The sequence below is a fragment of the Leopardus geoffroyi genome, chromosome D4, assembly GCF_018350155.1.
Source record: "Leopardus geoffroyi isolate Oge1 chromosome D4, O.geoffroyi_Oge1_pat1.0, whole genome shotgun sequence".
Classification (NCBI taxonomy): Eukaryota; Metazoa; Chordata; class Mammalia; order Carnivora; family Felidae; genus Leopardus; species Leopardus geoffroyi.
Window position 1 is genome coordinate 66,507,642 of NC_059342.1, and position 16,076 is coordinate 66,523,717.

The 16,076-nt window shown below is 44.5% G+C and overlaps 1 protein-coding gene across 5 annotated transcripts in view; it reads right to left on the reverse strand.

Annotated features, from left to right (window-relative positions):
• ABCA1 (ATP binding cassette subfamily A member 1) overlaps positions 1 to 16,076 on the reverse strand; it is a 133,292-nt gene that overhangs the window by 89,299 nt on the left and 27,917 nt on the right. For all 5 annotated transcript variants that reach the window (XM_045468369.1, XM_045468365.1, XM_045468367.1 and 2 more), the window contains exons 3-5: positions 13,254 to 13,347; positions 8,886 to 9,027; positions 7,483 to 7,601 (exon numbers count right to left, since the gene is read on the reverse strand). In XM_045468369.1, the coding sequence (XP_045324325.1) occupies positions 7,483 to 7,601; positions 8,886 to 9,027; positions 13,254 to 13,347 (355 nt within the window). The remainder of the gene's footprint in view (positions 1 to 7,482; positions 7,602 to 8,885; positions 9,028 to 13,253; positions 13,348 to 16,076) is intronic.

Sequence of the window (16,076 nt, forward strand, 5' to 3'; positions counted from 1 at the left end):
CTTTGTAGATGGGCCTTGGGGAACATTCCACCCATGCCTGTTCCCCATGAAGCCGGGAAGTGGAGGAAGTCTGACACTTCTCTCAGAAGCCCTCTTGTCTCCTTGTTGATCCAGGCCCATCCACGCCCAGTATCCTGTGACCTTGGGAAAGTTTCTGGCTCCCCTGGGCTGCTCTCTTTAGGATGCAGTACTAGCAGAGTATGAACGACTGAAGTTCCAGCCCCTTTCCTCCCCTTGCCAGATATGCTTCTTTGCGTAAGTTACTTAGCCTCTCTGAACTTCAGCTCCTTCTTGCATATAACAAGGAACAAAATTCCTAATCTCACATGATGGTTGTGAAAATGCAGTGAACTAAAGTCTAAGCCTGGTGACTCGTAGGTGCCAAGCACTGCACTGAATGCTTTACCCGTATTAGCTGATTCGTATCTCCATTTTGAGGAAACTGAGCCAGAGCTGTTATGGGATTATCCAAGGTCACAGAGCAGATAATCAGAAGAGCCAGGATTTGGAGACCAAGTCAGCCTGGCTGCCCAGTGTTCTCTTAGTGCTAAATTATACTGCCCAGCGGGTTTTTATAAAATGATGATTTTATATCTTCTTCCTCAACTCCCTGCAACAGCCAACTACCTTGCCATGTGACCAAAGTCCGCCCTGCCCTCTGGGGGATCATGTCTTCTTGACTTTCAAAGATCAAAGCAGAATCAAAGGTCCACATAGTGAGTTCTCAGCGTTACCAGTAAATCCAACAGTCAGAAAGTTATGGCCCTTTTCCTTAAGTAAAATCCAGCATAACCCTCAGGACTTACAAAAGTCTTACAGAGACACACGAGAAAGTCCAACAAACCAGATCTGTACCATGAATATACAGAAAATAATAGCCATGCCACTGACATACAAAAATCTAGCTGAAGGGATGGAGAAGCTAAAGACACAAGTCAAGATGTTGGGATGCATGCATTGCTGCCCTGACCGCCCCCCTCCTCTTTCCAACCCTTGATCTCAATGATACGGCATGTCCTCCAAAGGGACATCTCCAGCCCAGTGACAAAATGCCCAAAGTTCTTCCTTGTCCTTTCCTGGAAAAGTTTTCATAAGCTTCAGAGGGCTCTACATTCTAGACAGAAGGCATTGCAGAAGTCTCTGAATCGGGGGCCACAGGAGGCCTGCACTGGGAGATGCTGAGATGGTACCCCAGGCCATAGAAAGAGCCATGTAGGCTCCACCCAACTTCAGGGAGCATACTTCTCAGAGGAGTACCACTCACATGGACTCTGGTGTACATGGCATCCACAGAAATGTGGATGTAACTTGCCAGCCCTACATATAGCTTGAAAGCCATCTCTCAACTGTCCCACCTACTGGCCTGGCCTAATTCATGAAGCAGGTCCAGAAAATAATCTTCTGAAGTCCCACAGAGTACCTACTGAGCTTTTCTGTTAAAGAGCATTATGGTGGCTGTAATGTGAGACTGGGCTTGACACCTGGAGAGCTAAGATCTTGGCAAAGGATGGAAGTTGCTGAATCCCTTAGGCAGGGGAGACTGGGGCATCCAGCCACCACAGAACCTACCCACAACCTTGTCCATCTGGCCAGGCCATAGCAGATAAAGAGAGAGAACCTCCACAGTACCTCCACAGGTACAGGAATTGTCCTGGAGCAGCATGAGCAATGGTGAGGCTGAGGGAGAAGCCATGGTATATGGCAGTGACAAGAGCCTAGCTAACTGTGAAAATAGAGGAGTTGGGAACTTCTTATAGGGGATGTGAGGATGGTCCACTCAGAAGGGCAAGAAACCTCAGCCCCAGGATGTGCATTTCCCAACTTCCAGCCAAGCAGGAAGTCCTGATCCTGTATATGGAACAAAGTCAAGAGGAGCCTGGCCTCACGGTGCCATCTAAAGATGAAGGAGAGTCAATAGAGAACATTCCGGCATTGGGGCAAAGATGATGCCTGAGCAGAAATGTTCAGCAGGAAGCTGGCTAGTAAGCCTGGTGGGTAGGACTAAGCAATGCATTTAAATAGCTGAAGGGAAATAAGCAGTAAAGACAGAACAGAGCAAACATCTTCTCCAGACCAATCCTGATCTGAGCAGCACCAGCCCCACTGGGGAGGCCTTGGCTCTGGCCAATGTGCTAGTCACCCCATCTGAACATGCCAGATTCACCAAAGAGGGGCAGGTGGACTGGAGTGGTGACAGAGCCTGAGGGCAGGCACCAAGGAGGAGGTTGAGGAAGGTGGCAGTTCTTCCTGCCCCCCCAAGAGCCTCTGACAAGAGAAGATGCAGGTTTGTGAGGCCTGAAGCTGACACACTTTGGGGGGGACTCTCTTTATGAAAAATAGTATTTTTTTAAAAATCCTACTTTGACAATTTTTTATTGCTAAGACTCCTACCCAGTCCTTGACAGGGGGCTAGAAAGTAAAACTTCTTTAGCTTCTCAGTAAATCTACTTCCAGTCTCCCAGGTTCATGGGAGCACTTCCTGTAAAGTTCTGGAAGGTAAACCTTGTGGAAAAAAGAGACCCGAAGTCTTAAGAACTTCTGTCATTATTATTTACAGCCCAGTTGACTTGGGTTCACATAAGGGAATCAACTTGAAAATCACATGTGCTGGGTTGAAAATCACATGTGCTGGGATTTTACACTTTTCAAAGTACTCTCACTTGACCCTCAAAATACTCTGTGAAGAAGAAAAGGCAGGTATTTTCTCTCACTTTTATTCTCCAAAGGTCCACTGATGGCTTGCCATGTGTCTGCTACTGTGCTAATACGTGGGGGAGAGTCATGAACAAGGCCCAGTCCTGCCCTCAAGAACTACAGTCTAGGGAATAGTCCACATCACTGGGTACTCCCAGGTGATCCCCCTATCCAAGTACTGACCAAGTTTCTAAGATGAAACATTTTCAGGCTGTTTTGCCAAAGTCCCAATTTCAGGGCAAGGAAAGGTGAGGCCCAGAGAGGTCAAACAAATTGGTGAAGCCAAACAGTCAGCCAGGAGCAGAAGGGGAAATGAACCAAATCAGATTTATTGTGTGTCAACTATGTGCTGTGCCTCCACCATTGGCCATCCACAGATGTCATCTGATTTGATGCTCAGTGACCCTTGGGGTAGCTAATCTCTATGTTCTAGGTAAACGGAGGGTCAGAGATAATCTAAATATGCCCAACATTCACAGATAACGAAGGGTAGAATCTGAATATGTTCCCCAAACAAATCTTAATCCAAAGCCCCAAACTCTTTCTCTTACACCAGCATTTTCCAATTTTCCATCATTTACAAACTGCTCTCACAAGTTTTACCATATGCACATAAAGCTATGTATTCTTTAAATTAATTTTCTCTAGTTTACATCGTTCTATGCAATAATCCCCATGAAGTTGCAATTTGATATGGGTTAAAACTAAAAGTTGTCATCTGTCTGCCATTGAAATAATCTCAGATACTACACAAAAGTCATCCAGAGAAACACTAATCTTTGCCAGTCTGCATCTCACAGAGACAGAATATAAATCTGTCATTTCTTCTAGAGTTCCTGAGAATTTGTTCAACTTTTATATTTCCATTGGGTTGCAGTCATGATAGGGACTTAGGAAGGATGACTGTTCCTCATATGGACTCCCAAACATTAATTTAACCACTGCTTACCCTGTGTGGTTATAGGTTTAGGAAGAAAATAATAAAATGTCCAACAAGTTCCAGTGATGAGGAAACAGGGTGGGGACCCTCTGTAAGGCTTCCTACATTGGTTTCTCATTAGGATGGTTTCAAGAATAATTAGACTTGTCTATGATTTAATTCTGAAAATTAGAGGCCTTTTCAGTTGAAAGATTATTGGAACAGCACAAGAAAGAGAATTCTGTAGAAAGAGAATTTCGTGGAGCAGCACACATTTAGCTGTGTTCCATTCCTAGATTAACCTTCTGGTGGCTATGCAAACTTGGAAAAGTTCCTCCCCCTTCTAAGTCAGGTTATTTTCTGGAAGTTCCATATGAACAGGGGCCATATTTGTTTTGTACATCTCTGTGTCCCAGTACTTAGAACAGTGGTTGGTACATACTACGTTCAATAAGTATTGGCTGAATGATTGAATCAGTCAACCCATTTATCTATAAATGAACTAAAAGACCTCTAAGGTCGAATCCAATAAGTAGAAGTAAAATTACACTCTCTAGCCCAGGAAACCATGGGAATAGGAGGTAGTATCTGAGTAGAGACCCCCATGAACACAAACTATCTGTGGATAGTTCAATGAATCTAGCAGATACAAGCTGAAGTAAATAACAAGTCCTTCAATTAGATCACAGGAGCAGGAGTCCAGCACAGACGACACCATAGGCTGGTGAATCCGTAAGAGCCTGAGCGATAGTGTCCAAAGGGGCTATTAGTCTCCAGTGGACTGATCCAAACCTCAAGCCTTGGTTTATAGTTATTAATGTCTTGGATGAGAACAAAGAGAGCTATTTATCAAATTCCTACATGACAGGCAACAGTAAGAAGCAGCAAATGTACACATGGCAAAATCAGAATCTAAAATGGTTTGGGTAGGACAAAATGACACAGGGAATTAAAAAATGTAAAATAAAAAAGAGACAGATTATTTTCCCTCTCGGTTCAAAAGACCAACAGCATGATTAAGAAATGGAGAACAAGTAATTTGCAATACTGTGTATTTAAAAGACTGTAATTTTGGTTGATTGCACATGTAATAGAACTCAACAGTGTGACGTGGATGCCAAAAAGTCTAATGCAATCTCATATTGCATTAACAGAAATATAGTTGCTCAGAACAGGGGAGGCAAAAATCCCCTTCTACTCTGCGCTAGAATACTGCTGTGATTTCTGATAAACTTCAAGGAGGACATACACACACTGAAACACAACCAAAGGAGAGGCAGAAATAGGAGAGGAAAAAACAATCCAGAAGAGGAATGAAGAACATTTAGCCTAGAAAAAAAATCAAAGACTTCAGGAAGAAAGGGGGAAAAAAAACACAAGAGCTGTCTTTAAATATTTCAAGGGAAATGGAATTAGCCCCACTGTCTGGAAGGTATAGTGGGAGTTGTGAATATTTTCTGCTAATTAGAGCTATCAATACCCAAAGCGAGCTGCCATGTGAGAGGTAGGTCCCATTCAGGAAGTAGGTGTGGAGCAGAGAAGGTTGATGAGGGCAAGACTCCAGACCAAGGGTCTGTCCAATCCCGCCAATGGCAGGATAAGAGGGCTAACTAAGCCCATCATACTGTGAGTAGGGCTCTCAGTGCAGATAAACACAGGGCTCTCGGTCAGGATGTACGTGGACATACCCCAGGCTCGGATTCTCTCTGAAATCTACAGTGCTATTCGAATTTGACAAAAAGTTACTGATTTCGCCTAGGAAGAAACGCCATCCCTGTGCATTTCCCTCCATTCTGAGGCCCAGGTCAGGAATGCAAGACAGGCAAAGAAAGGTGGAAACAATTTAAGTAGCTGCAGCACAGAAAAAGGAATGGACCAGTGAATGGAGAGATGGGTAATAAGCACTGGCATGATATAATCAAAATCACAGGAAACCCTCTCTCTTCAGAGCTTTGCACAGAACGTTTTTTGGACATAGGTTTGTCTTCTCTTCTCCACCCTAATTCATGTCTCCAGCTGCTCAAAAAGAAAAATGGTTCTGTGTCTAACGAAGCTTCCACTGAGATCTGAAACTCTGCTTAACAACTCAGCCCCATCAGTAAGTCTGTTTCTCCAGCCATGAAGTTGAAAGGCAGAAGAGGAAGGCCAGGTGCTCAGAAATGCCTCACTGACACCTACGAGTAATACTGGCTCCCAGTTATTATACATCTACTACCGTGCCAGACACTGTGTTAGGTTTGACATTTTACATTGCAAGCTACCCGTTATTTTATGGCTGGAGAAATTAAGGCTCAGAGGGGTTTTAACTGGTTTGGCCAAGATGTCACCACTTCAAAATAATGCTAGCTCATATTCACAAAGTGTTTTCTATGTGCCAGGTGCTGTTTTCAAGCAATCACATGTTATTCCCCACAACAATCCTACGAGATAAGTTCTCCTATTGTCCCCATTTTACAGAGGAGGAGAGTGGCCTAAAAGGGCCTAAATGACTTATTTACAAAGTCACAAAGCTGCAAAATAATATATCCTACACGGTCTCTCTGTAGTAGGAGAAATAACCCTAGCTATCCTCTGGTCCAGCAGACAGGGACCCAGATCAGAAAGGACTGAGACTTTGGTGGCTGTGACTATGACTGGCGCTGGGACAGACACATGTGTGCAGGGTTAGGGGCCTACAGGGCAAGAGGATGGCCAGGCCACACAGCACGGAGTGGTCAGCCAGGAGCCCCTCGCAGCCGACCCAGGCGGCTCAGCACAGCCACGCCTCTCTTGAGGGGAAGCAACACCTGCTCCGTGCCACCCACACACGACTCCGTGTGTCATCAGTTCCCACACTGCTCACTGCCTCTTCTCTTGCCCAGCGAAAGCACGGTTCTGTCTTCCCAAGAAAACGCTCCAAGACTGGTTGAAATTCTAGCACTTTACACCATTTCTTCTTTTGCCAAGTGGGTCACAAACTGGGAGGCTTTTCAGCAGAAGCTGACCCTCCCCAGCCCTCCCAAAACACCAAACTCAGTACAAAGTACTGTCTCGGATGGAGCAGTGGCAACAAGTGGCCCATGATGGGGAGTAATAACGTATGACCAACATTGTTTAGAACCACAGGGTGATGATAGAAAGCAGACCGACTCTCGGTCGGCTTCATTATTGCTTTGCAACTGTCTACAGACTGTGTATACCGGGACTGCCTGCACTCAGGAGACCGCTACCCCCGCACCCCGGCCCCTTGGCCGGCCACTGCCTGCCTGGAAGGCTGCTCCGTGACTCTGACTCATGCAGCCGATCCCTGAGGCAGCAAACCACCTGCTCCTCAGACACTTCCTCAGTGGCAGGCGAGAAACTACCCAGGCACTCACCAGATCGCAGATAAAGACCACTCTTTAAAATCAGACTTCAAATGCCCATCAGACTAAACCGAATGACCAGGGGGAAGATGAGCTGCATTTCCCTTTTAGAAATAAAGGCTTAACTTTCACCTATCCATACCAAGCTGCAACTCTAACCACTCTTATACGCATGTAATTATCCCCTGTCTATAAATGTGCCCATCTGCAGCAACCATACACGCAACCCCAAAAAAATGAACTTGGCAGCAACCTGCACCCCCCAATTGTCCTAATGCTGGTCCTGTGCCATTCCTCTCTGGGGATTTTTCCTCTGTCCCCAGGAGGAGGCCAGCAAATTCACAGTCGGCCTCGTTTCTTCTCAAACACCTCCTGCAGAGAGGTCTTATGGCCCAGCCACTGAGGAAGAAAGCTCCCCAGGAAAGAGCTAAAAGGAACAAGTGCCAGGCCATCCGGGCTGCCATCTCACCCCCGTGCAGGTCAATTTCCAATTATGAACCAACACACAGAAGGCTTTGTGCTTACTTGAGTTGTAATTCTCAATCTGCTGTAATGTCCTTAGAACTTGGTGCATGTCCTTCATGCTGGTGTCTTTCTGACTGTATAAAAGAAGCCGCTGAGCATCTGAGAACAGGCGAGACACACTGTAGGAGGTGCAAGAAAAGAAGAAAAGCCCCAGTTAGACCAGCTGCCACTCTGGCTTGAGGAAAGTACCTGCCAGGAAAGCATGCCCCAGCCTGGCTGCCAGGTCTCCTGTGGGCCAGCTCCGGTCCCCTCCTACCACTTCCCACCCCAGCTCCATGAATACCCCGTGCTCCCGCCCACCTGGCACAATCCTTTGCCCTACACGCTCTTCCGTGTGTGCACACAACCAAATCTTATCACCCTGCAAGGCCCAGCCCATGTGCCTCCTCTCCAGGAAGCCCTCCCTTACACACACACACACATCCAGGGCCAACTTATCCATGAGACAAGTAGACACAGTGCCTATGGCCCAGAATATTCTTAGGGGTCCACAAAATTTTTTCATTTCTTTTAAAATCAGAATAAAAAATGAAATTCAGAAATTCAAATGAATATATATGATGATGAATTCAACCTAGATTATATTCATTTTTTTTACCAACACAGTTATAAAAGGGGGTCCATGAAAGCTACGAAGCCTGAGGTCCATGAACACTGTAATGTGGTCCTGCCTGCCCCAACTGCTGCTTCCTCAGAACTGTCCTAATACATCTCGTAGAGTCCTTTGTCCGCTCCAACTCATGCCACGGTTCTGTGCATTCCAAGAATCTTCAATCTTCAATCTTCCTCACTTCGCAAACACTTATCAAGTCCATACTATGTCCAATATTGAAGCCGGGAGCCAGGGATACAAGAGCAAAGGAAGCAACATCCTGGCTGTCAGGGAGCTCATACCCGGGGAAGAGAAAGACCTGCAGACATAGGGACACTGCAGTATGACAGGGCAGTGACAGAGTAAGAGCGGATCTGGAAGCAGAGGACCAAATTCTCTGATCCTTAGCCATGCGCTCCTTGAGGGCAGGCCCCCTCCCATGCTCACCTCTGCACCACCTCCCCCAGCTCCGAGAGCAGCCATTTCAGATGCACAGGAAGTTTTGCTAAATGAGTAGGATAATTAATGGACAGAACTCTGCTATGTCTCCCCTTCCCTACTTATTGACCAGTTTCTAGAAATATGGCCCCAACCACATGACTCTTAGCTACATACTGTTACTCCTAAAATGCACCAAAGTAAGGTCCCCATAGTCTTAAATCCTGGTGGCAATCCTCCCAGCCCTCATTCTTCAAACCTTTACAAAAGCAACTTCACTCAAATTCAACCATTCAAAATTCTCTGGAGGTTGAGAAAGGAAGAAAAAGTATTAACTGACAAGTTTGGAAAGAAAACCTGATATAGTACTTACATGGATTTGTTAAAGTTTCCAACAACTCCAGGGGCCTCACCAGGAGTCGGATAACGGAAACAAGGGTTATTGGCATTACAGATAATCCCCTGAACCCAAGGAAGCGTTCCTGCAGAGGGCATGGCTTTGTTTGGAAAGTGGCCTATGAAATCAAGAAGAAAAACACAAAGAGAAACATTAATTCTTGAAGTGATTCCGGGACTTGATAGGAACCTTTATCTCTTTTGGTTCCACCCATACATTGCTTCATCCCAATTCTGTCTGTCCCATTACCCACATCACAGAGACCAGCCACCTCTGGACACATCCTACCCTGAGTCAGAAACTTGGCATCAGATAGTAGTTCTTAATCTACTTGACATCACCTGGGGAATGGGATTCAAGGCCCCAGTCCTGGGGAAGTGACGACAGTAGTAGAGGAAGACCATATACAAAAAGTGCCTGATGTGTAGCAAGCACTTGGCCATCATTATTCAACCTTCCACCTCCGGCCTTACCTTTCGGAGATGTGGAGGGGCCCTGGGAATGACCTTATTATCCAGTTCCTTCATGCTCTAAGGAAACCACAGCCAGATGAAGTGTCAGTGAAGAATGCTCAAGGAGACAGTGGGCAGGACTAGGAGTGGAACCCACATGTCCGTGATCCCGATCCACGTTCCTTCCCTTATTCCTGAGGTACTGTCCTCTGTTGGCCAAACATCTCAGTTTCTCCTCCTGCCAGCTCACAAGCTCCTCAAAGGCACCTAATAACCATGCTGACTTGGGATCAGATGTCATCTGTGAAGCTATATTTGTTGTCATTGCTGTTCTGTCGCTTATCAAAACACTGAGCCCCATCCCATAGGTCACCCCTTCACTCTTCTTTCCCTTCATTATGGAGGCGCTTCTTACAAACAGCATGACTGGGGAGACTGGGGCTGGTCCCATGTGTCAAAGGCACAGATCGTGTGAGGTTGTCAGCTACAGGTGCCCCTTACGAGGATCAAGATAAATGAACCCTGGAACCAGGAGCTTTTAACATGAGAACCAAGCATGTGTGGTTTGGACAGAAAGGCCATGGCTCCAGCTTTCATCATATTCTCTGGGTTATCTGTGATCCTAAAAGAGTTAATGGCCATTAAAAACAATGGCTCGGGGCGCCTGGGTGGCGCAGTCGGTTAAACGTCCGACTTCAGCTCAGGTCACGATCTCACGGTCCGTGAGTTCGAGCCCCGCGTCAGGCTCTGGGCTGATGGCTCAGAGCCTGGAGCCTGCTTCCAATTCTGTGTCTCCCTCTCTCTCTGCCCCTCCCCCGTTCATGCTCTGTCTCTCTCTGTCCCAAAAAAAATAAATAAACATTGAAAAAAAAATTTTTTTTTTTAAAAAAAAACAATGGCTCAAAGCACCTGAGTAGCTCAGTCAGCTAAGTGTCCAACTCTTGATTTTGGCTCAGGTTATGATTTCAGGGTCGTGGGATCAAGCCCTGCATCAGGCTCTGCACTGACAGCTCGGATTGTGCTTGGGATTCTCTCTCCCCCTCTCTGTCCCTGCCCTGAATGCACACACATCTCTCTCTCTCCAAAAATAAATAAATAAACATAAAAAAAAAAAAAAAAAACCAACAGTGGCTCTAGGTGATGAAGAACTATGTAGCTTTACAGATTTTGAGGTTAGACTAACTGGGTTTCACATCTAGTCCCCAAAACTTGCTAAGTAGCAACTTCAGCCAAGTTACCGAACTCCTACCTCGGTTTCCTGATCTGTAAAATGGTGATAAAAATACAATCTACTTCACAGAGCTGTGGTGAGTATTGCATGCATTCTTACAGGCAAAGCATGTATCAGAGTGCCTGGCACAGGGTAAAGGCTCAATGAGTGAGCCTGTCAGGATTACTGAGGCACTGTGGCTGTGCACCTACAATAGTACTCACTCTGCTACTGTCCAGCCAGGAACAGCCTCTCCACCTCACAGCTACCACCATCCTCCAAAGCAGGAATCCTGTTTTACTCATCTTACTCTTTTCATACAAATGTGCTAACAAAGTCTACCCAGAAGGTAAACTATAGCCAGGAGTTTGCTACCCTTTGCAATTTCAATATTGGGGTCCTTCTTCCTTTTTCTTCCATCCATAGTCCAACCAGAGAGGCAACATCCAAAGCAAGGATGTGACAAGATCTGATCACTGTGGCCAACCTCTACAGGGACTCTGGCCTGTTGAACATTTACTCAGTTAACCTCCTTATCTCCCTGTTAATAGTTCAAGGAAAACCAAACAAGGTCCCTTGCCTAAGTCAGCTGCTCTTCATGCAGGTGAAATTTATGTAACCCAACCAAACGCTTGAAGAATCAAGGGATTCTCCTCTTTAACCTCCTGGAGATACTTGGCACCAAAGACAGGGTAATGTTGGTCCAGGCAACACAGGGCAATGGAAGGCGAAGTTATTTTAGACTGATCCTTGTGGAGTAAAGCAAAGACCCCTTCCTATAGGTTGTATCCCCCAATGTGGGGGGGGGGGAAAAAGCAGGATGGGGACTTGGCACTGGGTATACAGGAGGACAATCAAACAGCATAATGGACTCCCAGGGCCCACAGAAGTGATTACAACCTTAATGGCTCTTGACCAAATCGGGGAAGATTTATGGGGAACAGTTATACACCAATCCTTTATTCCCAGAGAGAGACACTTCTGCAAGCTTTATCTGAGCTCTCTGTTCTTCTGGCTATGTCCCTAGAAGGTGGTGAGAGCAGGAGGTAAGGTTGCAAGAAGTACACAAAGGGGGATTAAAGTCTCACCTGCCTTCTGTAAGAATAGGAACTTCACATTTCTGAGAATCTATAGTCTACATCCAGAGGGCTCTGGGTTAAGATTTCACAACTTGTCCAAGAGCACAATCTCAGTAAGTAGTGTAGCAAGGATCCAAACAAACCCCAATTTGTCTGATGCCAAGGTCTGCGTGATGGTCTGCAAGATGTTCTACTACACCATCTTGCTTGTTTGTGATCATTCCTGAGAGATTATAGCCTAGCAGATGAAAAAAACGGAGTTTTCCCTAAAATGTGTACTTCAGTGAAGCTTAGGGTAATGATTCAATAAAATCAAACATGCATTCATTCACTAAACTTCAGGGCACCAAAAGAAAAAGCAGAATTACCTCCCTGGCCCACAAATTGAGCATAGATTTCATTTTATGCTCTTTTCTTTTTTTGGTGAGATCAGAAAAATGACATTTGGTAGAATGTTCTTGAGGTTTTGTGGTTTCATGTTTTTGTTTTTTTAACTTCAATAGGTATAATATGCGCTAGCAAATTAGCAGGTAAATAACTGTCATTATGTGCTGTGAGACAGATGGGACCAGACCAAGAACACAATTAAAAGGTGACCCTAACCCCATCTCTTCCCAGAGGAACAGTATCCTGCAAGCCTGTAGAGCTGACAGGATGTGAGTGGAGCTGGTAGTCATGGAAGCAATGGAACAGAGATCCCAGTTAAACCTCCCACATAAATATTGACCCTTTAGACGGGGGCATTTCTGCAGTCAGTCCATCCAGCACGCCTAGCCAGGAGACAAAGACAGTGATTGCAGAACAACACAACAACCACATGGGGTAGGTGCTGTCATTCTCTCTGGTACAGAGAGGCTAAGTCACTTGCCCAAGGTGATATGCCTAGTATTGAAACCAGGATTCAAACCCAAGTAACTTGACATCTAGAGCTTGTGTTCTTAGCCATTAACTGTATTTTCTACGCTCACTGTTTTAAAGGCCACCATCCAAACACATGATTGGGAGTCTGATGATCTGATCTTAATTTCACCTGTTACTTATGGGATATGTGACCTTGGGCAAGTCCCTGCACTTCTTGGAGCCTCAATTTACTTATCAAGAAATTAAAGCAATAGATAACAATGAGGAGTCTATCATACAAGGTTGTTATGACAATCACACAAAAGAATATTAGTCAATCTGAGCAGTTCTATATAAATGCTCCTTAAAATCATGTTTCCATGATTTGCAAATTGTGCAGTAAAGACGTAATGCATATGAAAAAAACTGGCAGGGTCCAGATGACAGTTGAGTTAAGGCATTGCCCCAGGAGGCTTTTTTAATCACCACTTTCCGACTTATGGGTAAGGTTATTTTACTTTCATGATCTAAAATGGATGAAACAGATGTTGGCTATTATTATAATTACTGTTATCACCATTCGCTAAGACTGAAAATGGTTTCCTGAGTTCACGCCTTATCAAAAAATTAGAAGCTTTTCTGTTCCAAATCATGTGTGGTATTTCCTAAAGATAGCATCTTGGGACAGGTCAAATGTAGCCTGTGTCCACTACCTGGATTTTGCTTGCCAGGGGAGTCTCAGGCAGGATGCTCAGATACTTACATTCATGTTGTTCATAGGGTGGGTAGCTCAGCCGAACAGAGATCAGGATCAGGAAGATAAATAGGGGCCAGGCCACTTCCAGCAACAGCTGACACTGAGGGGGGAAATAAGACAGAGTGCTGTGAATTTAAAAAATAACATGGGTGCCTAATGCTCTTGGGCTTTGGGAAATCCACAGCAAAGTTAATTGAACAACTGATCAAATCTCCAGCCTCTCCTACCACTCTCCAGGCTTTAACAACACTGAATTGTCTACAGTTCTCATGTTGTCACCTATTACTCCATACCTCTGTGTTCTCCTCAAGAAAGGAAAATGCTTCCTATCCTGCTTCATCTGGTTCACTACTTACTATTCATTCTTCAAGACAGACTTACTCAGGCATCATTTCCTTTACTAAAATCTCAGACTGAGCTTAGAAGCCCTTCTCCTGTAATAGTAACCGGTGCATATTCCTCCCAGAGCCTTTTCCTCCAGCCCCTGAAATCATCTATCACTGGCCTCCTCACCACAATATGAGCACCCCCTGAAGGCAAACACTCTCGTCAGCTTTGCATTCCCAGCTCTGGGACAGTGTCAGGTAGGTAAGGACCATTTGTTGAAAGGAGAAAGCCAGGCAGCCTGCTGTGCTAAACACACCATCTCTGCTCCTTTGTGTGCACACAAAGTTGCCCCCCATTGGGCTGAGAAAGGTCTCCAAAGCACAATGGAAAATCACACAGAGTTCCATATTGAACTGGGTGCCTCCAGGACTGGAAAGCTGGGAAAAGTGCAAAGTTCTTCTTCCCCATCCATCAAGGTCTGGGTACCATCTTCTCCAGTGGGTTAGATCAGTAAACTTACAAGTAAGCATGATCCACTGGTGAAAACAATATGGTGTCTCTAAAGGAAAACCCTGCCTCAGTGAGTTACCAGGGGATAAATAAGTCTAGGGACAGTATGGAAATCATTAGACATGATTCAACTGAACCAGGGGTGCTCACGCAAAGACTCTCACCTCTTTTATTCCCTTCATTTCTAGACTCTAACGTTCTAATTAGGATGAACACCAAAGAGCCCAGAAGAGTCACAGGGCCTTGTGGTTAAGGGTAATTACAACTGTGGCTGCAGAGCCATAAAGCCAAGAGAACACTGTCCTAAAATCCTCCCTTCTTTTTTTAAACAGATTTTTTTTTCTTGATCTTTAAGTACATATATTTTCATTGTGAAAAATTTGAAATTAAAAAAATCAAGGGGGTGCCTGGGTGGCTCAGTCAGTTGAGCATCTGACTCATGATTTTGGCTCAGGTCATGATCCCAGGGTCATAAGATGAAGCCTAGCACAGGGCTCCACGCTGGGCATGGAACCTGCTTGGGATGCTTTCTCTCTTCCTCACCCTTCACCCCTACTCCATTCATACTCGCTCACTCTCTCTCTCTCTCTCAAAAAAAAAAAAATCCAGAAAAATAGAAAAAAGTAAATACAAATCACCCTTAATCCTACTTCCCAAAGATAATCCCTAGTAAACTGAGCTAACAAAGGCTTTCTGTTAATATTTTTTGCCATTTCTATGTATACATGAATATTTTTCTCTACAAACCTGACATTATACAGCATATATAATTTTATATTTTGCTTTTTTATTTAACATCATAATGGAAATCTTCTATGACACAAAATATTCTCTTAAAATATGGATCTTAATGGCCACTTTGATATTCCATACTGTGAACACATCATAATTAATAAAACCTCTCTGTTCCTGCTGTCATTTGTTGTTGGATTTTGGTATTTTAAATAACCCATTTTTAATTTCCAGAGACCTTTGTTATGGTTACCTACTAAACTCTTTTTAAATCTTCTTTTTGGAAGGAAATACAAAGATGATAACAGTGGCTATCTTGGGGTGATAAGAACATGGGTGACTTTTCAAAATACTTTTCAGTGCTGGGGCTGGGGCTCAGTGGTTGAATGTCCAACTCTTGATGTCAGCTGGGGTCATGATCTCATGGCTCGGGGTCATGATCTCAAGGTTTGTGGGGTCAAGCCCTACATCAGGCTGTGCCCTGACAGCATGGAGCCTGCTTGGGATTCTTTCTCTCCCTCTCTCTCTGCCCCTCCCCTGCAGGTGCACATTAGCATACCCTCTCTCTCTCTCTCTCCAAATAAAGTTTAAAAACATAAATTTTTTTTTCATTTTAAAAATAAACTATCCTGTGTTTCCTAAATTTTCCATAATGTATATGTATTACTTCTCAAATGGAACAAAAATCCACTGTTACCATATATCCATAAAGAATAGTTTACACTATTTGATAGCACACTAAGGGGGAAAGAAAAGACAAATGAGTCTTTTGGAAGAAAGCACATGTCAGTGTGGGGTCTCCAAGACCGAAGATGTGGCTAATCCTCCTAGTATTTCTCTAAATAATCCCAAAGAAGCAACACACATTGAAATCTCCAAGATTTCAAATGACATTCACTTTCTTCTACCACCAAAGTTGAAAGCCCCTCCTTGGAGTTCCCCAGGTACTCAGTGCCTTCATGAAAACATGGCACAGGAGGGACCCTATTTAAAAAAGAGTTTCTCTCCCACTATCACTTTCTTCTCACTAAGCCTGCCACCTAGAAAGACCTAAAAAATGTTCATTGAGTAAGAGAATGCACTGACGTTTATAAAATAATACAGATGAAAATACAAATCAATTTGAGCCCTCTGGAAAAGCAGTATGAGTATCCCCTTTCACCAAGTAACATTCCTACAAATTCACCCTACAGAACTAAATTTAAAATATCAAAAAGCTGTACACATGAAGTTATTCAGCCACTGAAGCACTGCAATTAC